The following is a 9,831-nucleotide window of genomic DNA, read 5'->3' as shown; positions in this document are numbered from 1 at the left end:
TTGCCACACCAGGTATCGGAATCGAATCGTAAGGTGCCCAAAGATTCCAAATACTTTCCCAGCAGGCAGAAGACGTTAAAACAACGTTGAGAACTTGTTGAATTAGGTCCTGACGTTGAGTAACTCAAACCTAACGTTGGAACAACGTGATTTTTAACGACATTTAATCAATGCTGGGTTCTGACGTTGATTTGACCATTGAATTTTGGTTATTTCCCAACTAATGTTCTACAAGAAAAAATACAACGTTGGAACAACATGCTTTTTGACAACGTTTAATCAATGTTGGGTTCTGATGTTGATTTGACCGTCGAATTTTGGTTATTTCCCAACTAATATTCTACAACACAAGTACAACGTTGGAACAACATGGTTTTTGAGAACATTTAATTAATGTTGGGTTCTGACGTTGATTTACACCATAGAATTTTGGTTATTTCCCAACTAATATTTGAAAACACAAATACAACGTTGGAACAACATGCTTTTTGAGAACGTTTAATCAATGTTGGGTTCTGACGTTGATTTGACCATTGAATTTAGGTTATTTCCCAACTAATGTTCTACAAAAAAATACAACGTTGGAACAACATGCTTTTTGACAACGCTTAATCAATGTTGGGTTCTGACGTTGATTTGACCATCGAATTTTGGTTATTTCCCAAGTAATATTCGACAACACAAATACAACGTTGGAACAACATGGTTTTTGAGAATGTTTAATCAATGTTGGGTTCTGACGTTGATTTGACCATTGGATTTTGGTTATTTCCCAACTAATATTCTACAACACAAATACAATGTTGGAACAACATGCTTTTTGACAAAGTTTAATCAATGTTAGGTTCTGACGTTGATTTGACCATTGAATTTTGGTCATTTCCCAGCCAATATTTTACAACACAAATACAATGTTGAAAAAACAGATTTTTGACAACGTTTAATCAATTTTGGGTTCTGACGTTGATTTGACCATTAAATGTTGGTAATTTCCCAACCAACAACGTGGGTCCAACGTTGTCTCAATTTGCAAATACAACTATTTTGCAACGTTGTTTCAACGTATTTTTTAAAGGACATGCATGTATAATCCACATTGTATCAATGTCTTGTGCCTGCTGGGGTAGTATTGGCCACAAGATGAGACCAAACCAATCTAAACACGCTATCCTGTATAGTGGCCACTGGTTGGCTCAGCCTCAGGCAGCATTACTGACGGATTAAAAGACTGTCGGGGTGACTACGGTGTGTTATTTCATGTCTACACGGCTCTCGTAATGTTGAAAAATTAATTTAGAAGGTAAACCATTTTTTAATGCTCCCATTATCCTTATCCTTTATTTCGATCACAACAACCAAATATAATCTCCATCTCTATATGATTTAATCAAAAATAAATAACACAAGAAAATAACATGGTGTGTGGAACAACATTCTTATAGTATAGATTTCTCAAACTTTTTTCACCAAGTACAACCTCAGAAAACACTTGGCTCTCCAAGTACCACTATAATGACCAACAATAATGTACAGTAGCGTAGTAGGCCTAAATATTCATGAAATACAAGGTAGCGGTTTTATTTTAAAAATATATTTAATATTTTGTCCACTGTAACTTTACGCACAGTTTGAACAGTAACACTGTGTTTGAATATTTAATTAAGTGGGTTTTTTGTTTGGCGTACCACTTGATGGGTCCCGCGTACGTGTGCCACAGTTTGACAATCACTGGTATTACATAGCGGGGTTTCTTAAACTTTATGACCACGGGGCCCAACTTTTCCAGTACAGAGGAGCCCGGGGCCCATTCAAATATTACCACTGAATTACTAATCTTACTCTTGATTTTAATACCATTCAAAAATTACAGCGCTGAAATAAATACGAATAAACATAAATATATTTGTAAAATAAGTATAAAAAACAGATAAAATAAAATAAATAAAGTGTAACTAAATTTTTTATTGAATAATTTATAATATGTTTCCTATATAAACTGCCAATAAAATTAAAGTGCAAATGAAAATACAGCTTCAACACTTTCGGTGCGACCCCGAAAGGGACAAGCAATAGAAAAATGGATGGATGGATGGTTATATGTATATATATATATATATATATATATATATATATATATATATATATATATATATATATATATATATATATATATATATATATATATATATATATATATATATATATATATATATATATATATATATATATATATATATATATATATATATATATAATATGTATATATACTGTATATATATATATATATATATATATATATATATATATATATATATATATATATATATATATATATATATATATATATATATATATATATATATATATATATATATATATACTGTATATATGTGTGTGTGTATGTATGTATATACATATATATACATACACACACTTATTGGAAACAATTATTGGAAACTCAAGACAGCCATGACATTATGTTAGGCTTAGACTTAGACTTCCTTTTTATTGTCATTCAAATTTGAACTATACAGTACAGATAAGAACAACATTTTGTTGCATTAGCTCATGGTAGTGCAGGATAAAAGAGCAAAGTTTACATACACTTGTAAAGAACATAATGTCATGGCTGTCTTGAGTTTCCAATCATTTCTACAACTCTTATTTTTTTGTGATAGAGTGATTGGAGCACATACTTGTTGGTCATAAAAAACATTCATGAAGTTTGGTTCTTTTATGAATTCATTATGGGTCTACTGAAAATGTGACCAAATCCATCCCATCCATCCATTTTCTACCGCTTGTCCCGTTCGGGTTCGCAGGGGGGGGCTGGAGCCTATCTCAGCTGCATTCGGGTTCATCGAAGAGATGAAATGTATTTTTGTTCACCTTTTTCCTAAAATTCATCCTTTTGAAACATGTATTTATACAAGCCTGATAGTAAAGTCGCCAGCTCATCGCAGGGCCGTGACCAAATCTGCTAGGTCAAAAGTATACATACAGCAATGTTAATATTTGGTTACATGTCCCTTGGCAAGTTTCACTGCAATAAGGTGCTTTTGGTAGCCATCCACAAGCTTCTGGTTGAATCTTTGACCACTCCTCTTGACAAAATTGGTGCAGTTCAGATAAATTTGTTGGTTTTCTGACATGGACTTGTTTCTTCAGCATTGTCCACACGTTTACGTCAGGACTTTGGGAAGGCCATTCTAAAACCTTATATCTAGCCTGATTTAGCCATTCCTTTACTACTTTTGATGTGTGTTTGGAACACCCAACTGCGCCCTGATGATTTTAGGTTGTCCTGAAGAATTTGGAGGTAATCCTCCTTTTTCATTGTCCCATTTACTCTCTGTAAAGCACCAGTTCCAATGGCAGCAAAACAGGCCCAGAGCATAATATTACCACCACCATGCTTGACGGTAGGGATGGTGTTCCTGGGATTAAAGGCCTCACCTTTTCTCCTCCAAACATATTGCTGGGTATTGTGGGCAAACAGCAAAATGTTTGTTTAATCTGACATCACATGGACAAAGATAATACCTTCTGGAGGAAAGTTCTGTGGTAAAGGAATGGCTAAATCAAGCTAGAATTAAGGTTTGGAATGGCCTTTCCAAAGTCCTGACTTAAACATGTGGACAATTGCTGAAGAAACAAGTCCATGTCAGAAAACCAACACATTTAGCTGAACTGCACCATTTTTGTCAAGGGGAGTGGTCAAAAATTAAACCATAATCTTGTGGATGGCTACCAAAAGTACCTTATTGCAGTGAAACTTGCCAAGGGACATGTAACCAAATATTAACATTGCTGTATGTATACTTTTGACCCAGCAGATTTGGTCACATTTTCAGTAGACCCATAATAAATTCATAAAGGAACCAAACTTCATGAATGTTTTTTGTGACCAACAAGTATGTGCTCCAATCACTCTATCACAATATAGATATATATACAGTATATATATATATATATATATATATATATATATATATATATATATATATATATATATATATATATATATATATATATATATATATATATATATATATATATATATATATATATATATATATATATATATATATACGTCCGACCGGCAGGAGGCCAAGGGGAAGACCCAGGACACGTTGGGAAGACTATTATATGGCCTGGGAACGCCTCGGGATCCCCCGGGAGGAGTTGGACGAAGTGGCTGGGGAGAGGGAAGTCTGGGCTTCTCTGCTTAGGCTGCTGCCCCCGCGACCCGACCTCGGATAAGCGGAAGAAAATGGATGGATGGATGGATGGATATATACTATATACATATATTACCACACACACACACACACACACACACACACACACACACACACACACACACACACACACATATATATATATATATATATATATATATATATATATATATATATATATATATATATATATATATATATATATATATATATATATATATATATATATATATATATATATATATATATATATACATTATGAATTACAGGATACACCCCGAAAGGGATAAGCGGTAAAAAATGGATGGATGGATGGATGGATATATATATATATATACATACATTACCACACACACACACACACACACACACACACACACACACACACACACACACACACACACACACACACACACACACACACACACACACACACACACACACACACACACACACACACACACACACATATACAGTATATACATTATGAATTACAGGATACACCCCGAAAGGGATAAGCGGTAGAAAATGGATGGATGGATGGATATATATATATATATACATACATTACCACACACACACACACACACACACACACACACACACACACACACACACACACACACACACACACACACACACACACACACACACACACACACACACACACACACATATACAGTATATACATTATGAATTACAGGATACACCCCAAAAGGTATACGCGGTAGAAAATGGATGGATGTATGGATTACATATATATATAATTTGAAGCTTGAATATGCAAAATAAAATAAAACTAAAATATAAACAGTCATCATTTCATCAAATGTAGTTTTTATGAATAAATTACACCTTTTAAGATGTTTGGTTTCCTTTCAAATGTTTGAGCATTGAAAATATTCCATTTTCAATTCATTATTCCTACATACTTGTGTGCCACTGTCAAGTCCGGAACCGATTAACAGCGATAAAGGAGGGATTTCTGTAATAGCTTTACATAAATAAATACAAATAATAGCGGTATAGCTCGGTCGGTAGAGTGGCCGTGCCAGCAACTTGAGGGTTCCGGGTTCGATCCCCGCTTCTGCCAACCTAGTCACTGCCGTTGTGTCCTTGGGCAAGACACTTTACCCACCTGCTCCCAGTGCCACCCACACTGGTTTGAATGTAACTTAGATATTGGGTTTCACTATGTAAAGCGCTTTGAGTCACTATAGAGAAAAGCGCTATATAAATATAATTCACTTCACAATTCTACTTGGGGCCAAATCTATAAATAGACCCCAAGGGAAATTCAATGGCTCATATATTTGTATTTGACATCCTGCACTGTATAGTGATAAAGATGACGTCATTGCATCCTTCTCCTCTCCTAATGAGGTGTGTGATTGATCATTAATTGATGGTTCTGGGAGGAGGACGCACTTTTTTTGAAGACTGCAGCACGGCGGCAGTGACCACCTGCGTCCACTGGGGGAGGACCGAGCACCGCCAGCCCTGACAGAACCACCGCTCAGAGCACTCCACGCACACGCGGGAAAGGATACAGGAGGATAGGTGTATATATGCCCACAGCTGCAGACAGATGCTCAGACTCCGCCATGAAGAGGTGGACATTCGCATCCGGCGGGTGTGGAAGGTAAACTTTTTTTCCCCCCGCTCCACCCTTGCGTGCGTCGTGCTCGTCTCGCAGCTCGCACGCACATTTTTTTGGGTGGGATAAAATCTCCAAGCTGCAAGGTGCGATGGAGCGGAAACGAGCTAAAGTCGCTGCAGATCCTGTTGAATCAAGACGTCGAGACGCAGCCCCGGAAAAAGTCTGCGAGTGCGTCACGCACGTATAGTGGATGAGCAGTTTTTTTTAAAATTTTTATTCCACGCATCTCTTGTAAGTCCGCCTTTTGTTGATGCTATTTAATAAGCATAAGTTGTGAAATAAATAATTTATGTTGTGTTCCTCGTATCGCAGGATTTTTTTATTTTATTTGATGCCGCCTATAAAATGGCAACCGGATCAAAGGACGCGCGCGGAGGACGGAAGCAGCTGATCCGGGCCGCCGCAGGTGTGTCGCGCGTAACGGCGCCGTGCGCCTTGGCCGGGGGAGTGACGTCATCGCCCATTCGGCTCCTGCGCCTCTGAAGCGACATCACGTGACTTATAATGGAATTCGCGATGGTGGGCGCGGACGGCGGGTGTAACAGCCACCCGCCCTACGGGTACGCGCGCGCCCGGGAGAGGGAGCGGGAGAGGGCGCGGGCGGCGGCGGCGGCGGCGGCGGCGGGGGACGGCGCGGACGCAGCCGGGGGGTCCACCTCCTCCTCTTCCTCCTCCTCCTCCTCCTCCTCCTCCTCGGGCGCGCATCTCCTTAACAACCGCGCCGCCTCCTCCATCAGCAGCACCGCCTCCTCCTCCTCCTCCTCCTCCTCCTCTTCCTCGCAGCACCACCAGGACTCCGAGCTCCTCAGAGGGCGCAAACGGCAACGCGGCGCCGGACGCTGGAGACTCGGCGGGGACCTGCGCCACTCCGAACTGGCGCTGCTCGGCTCCGAGGAGGACGTCATGATCGAGGAGGAGGAGGAGGAGGAAGAGGAGGAGGAGGAGGACGGAAGTAAGACTTTTCTGCCCAACATGGATGAGGATGACGACGATACGGTGTCCATCACCGATAAACGCCCCCAGTCCGGATACGAGAACCTTTTCAGCGAGTTGGGCTGCTGCGAGCGCGTCGTCATCAACGTGTCCGGGCTGAAGTTCGAAACCCAGCTGAAAACTCTCACCCAGTTCCCGGACACGCTGCTGGGGGACGCGGAGAAGCGCACCCGCTACTTCGACCCGCTGCGGAACGAGTACTTCTTCGACCGGAACCGGCCCAGCTTCGACGCCATTTTGTACTACTACCAGTCCGGGGGCCGCTTGAAAAGACCCGCCAACGTGCCCTTCGACATCTTCTCCGAGGAGGTGAAGTTCTACGAACTCGGCGAGGAGGCCATGCTGAAGTTCCGGGAGGACGAGGGCTTCGTGAAGGAGGAGGAGAAGCCGCTGCCGGAGGACGAGTTCAAGCGGCAGATTTGGCTGCTGTTCGAGTACCCGGAGAGCTCCAGCCCGGCGCGGGGCATCGCGGTGGTATCGGTGCTCGTCATCGTCATCTCTATCGTCATCTTCTGCCTGGAGACGCTGCCGGAGTTCCGGGACGACAAGGAGTACCTGCGCTCCAACGCCACCGCCGACCACGGGTTCACGCCCTTCAACGACCCCTTCTTCATCGTGGAGACGGTGTGCATCGTCTGGTTCTCCTTCGAGATCATCGTGCGCTTCTTCGCCTGCCCCAGCAAGGCGGACTTCTTCAAGAACATCATGAACACCATCGACATCGTCTCCATCCTGCCCTACTTCATCACGCTGGGCACGGACCTGGCGCAGCACCAGGGCAACGGGCAGCAGGCGATGAGCTTCGCCATCTTGAGGATCATCCGGCTGGTGAGGGTGTTCCGCATCTTCAAGCTGTCGCGCCACTCCAAGGGCCTCCAGATCCTGGGCCACACTTTGCGCGCCAGCATGCGGGAGCTGGCGCTGCTCATCTTCTTCCTGGTCATCGGCGTCATCCTCTTCTCCAGCGCCGTGTTCTTCGCCGAGGCGGACGAGCCCACGTCGCAGTTCACCAGCATCCCCGACGCCTTCTGGTGGGCGGTGGTCACCATGACGACGGTGGGCTACGGGGACATGAAGCCCATCACCGTGGGCGGGAAGATCGTGGGCTCGCTGTGCGCCATCGCGGGCGTGCTGACCATCGCGCTGCCGGTGCCGGTGATAGTGTCCAACTTCAACTACTTCTACCACCGGGAGACCGACAACGATCAGGACCAGGCGCCGGTGGTCGAGAGCATGCCGCCCGGCTGCCCTCACTTCCCGGACTTTTTACGCAAATTCAAAGGCTCGCCGTCCGGCTCCTCGCTGGGGGACAAAGCGGAGTACATGGAGATGGAAGAGGGCGTCACGGAGTCCCTGTGCGGCCTGGACAAGAGTCCCAGTAAAGGGAACGGAACGGACATTAGCAGACGGAACAGTACTAACTCCAAATCTATTCAGACTGACGTGTGATTATAATACTTTTTTTTATTATTATTATTCGTTTCCCTAAATAGAGACATTGTTAGACACCCAAAAAAACGAGCTTTACGCACGGGTCATGCAGAGTTCCGCCTCCTCCTCTCGCTCCCCCATGCAGTCAGGCAGGTCACCATGGTAACCAGGTCAAACAAACTCTAGAGCCACACTATTAGGACCAACACTTGCCAAACGGCGTATTCATTTGATTCATCTAACTCGGGCTGGCGTCTAAATTAGGCAAGAAAGTACGCACTGCACTGTGCACTTTATGAAATACATCTTGATGGGTAGTGCAATAAAGCCAAGTTAGAGCGAGATAATATTTAGAGCAGTGGTTCTCAAACTTATTTTGGGAAAAAAAAAGTACCAACATAATGTCCAACATTAAAATACAGTAGCGCAGTAGGCCCAAGTATTCATTAAAAACAAGGCAGAGGTTTTATTTAACACATGTGTTCAACAATTTTGGCCACACGGTTTGAACAGTAACACTGTGTTTGAATTTAGGAAAACAAATACAAAAAACTACCTAAATAACGAACCAACTCTTTGGCGTACCTCTAGATCACGGGTGTCAAACTCACACCATTGTATGTGGCCCACGGAACCCTGGGAAAAGGGTGTGTTAATAAAATATTTTTTTATTTTAATTTTTTTTACAAAATGCAAATAATTATTTCAATTTTGACAGGAAAAAAAAAAAGCTAATCTTTTCAACGTTATTATCTAATAATGTCAAATATTACATTATTATATAGTGTGTTACAAAAATATGTTAGTAAAGATAAAAATAAACCTGTACGTATGATGTATCCATTAATTTCTGCGTGAACAAATCTAATAATCAAGTGCATAGGCAATAATGTAATAATATGAGGGGATACATTTATATCAATGCTGTCAAATTATTTATTTTTGATGATTAATCACAGGTTATTGCCCACATGCATAATTATAATTATTTTTTAAAAAGTGGCCCTATGAAGGCAGCTATTACTGCGATGTGGCCCTCAATGAAAACAAGTTTGACACCCCTGCTCTAGATGGTGCCAGTTTGAGAATCACTGGCTTAGAGTACACACACGGAGGTAAATGTGTGTCTTTTTTGGACACTGAATTAATTTAAGGGCATTTTTTGTGTTTGAATTTTTTACATCAAAGTATGCTGACAAAATTTGTGTGTTCAAAATAATGAAAAAAAAAAAAAAGGTTAAAATGTAAAAATTCAGTGTGTAAAAAAACAGTATAAAAAATTCAGTGCCGAAATAGTGGTTGCTTTAAAACTCAATACTCACTTCTGGTAAATTAAGAATGAAGCAATCATCCTGTCTCAGAACCAGCCAATGAGGTGTCAAGTTTGCAGTCACGTGACCCGGGTCACAAACAAACTTCTTGAGTTCTGAAGCAACAAATCTTTCCACGCTGTTGTTTTTTTTACACTGAATTTTTATACACTGAATTATCAAACGCAGCAATTTT

The 9,831-nt window shown here is 41.6% G+C and overlaps 1 protein-coding gene across 1 annotated transcript; it reads left to right on the top strand.

Annotated features, from left to right (window-relative positions):
• The first annotated feature begins 6,405 nt into the window (after positions 1–6,405).
• Positions 6,406–8,929, top strand: kcna4 (potassium voltage-gated channel, shaker-related subfamily, member 4). Its single transcript, XM_062033072.1, has one exon. It carries the CDS (start codon positions 6,406–6,408, stop codon positions 8,341–8,343), a length of 1,938 nt encoding a protein of 645 aa, XP_061889056.1. The 3' UTR covers positions 8,344–8,929.
• Positions 8,930–9,831: the final 902 nt, after the last annotated feature.

This window comes from Entelurus aequoreus, linkage group LG02 (assembly GCF_033978785.1).
Source record: "Entelurus aequoreus isolate RoL-2023_Sb linkage group LG02, RoL_Eaeq_v1.1, whole genome shotgun sequence".
Taxonomy (NCBI): domain Eukaryota; kingdom Metazoa; phylum Chordata; class Actinopteri; order Syngnathiformes; family Syngnathidae; genus Entelurus; species Entelurus aequoreus.
The sequence above is the reverse complement of the archived record's forward strand: the minus strand, read 5'-3'. Positions and strand labels throughout refer to the sequence as shown.

What these genes read in the sequence shown, in the direction of transcription:
- kcna4 (XM_062033072.1), top strand. Translation starts at nt 6,406, where the DNA reads ATGGAATTCGCGATGGTGGGCGCGGACGGCGGGTGTAACAGCCACCCG.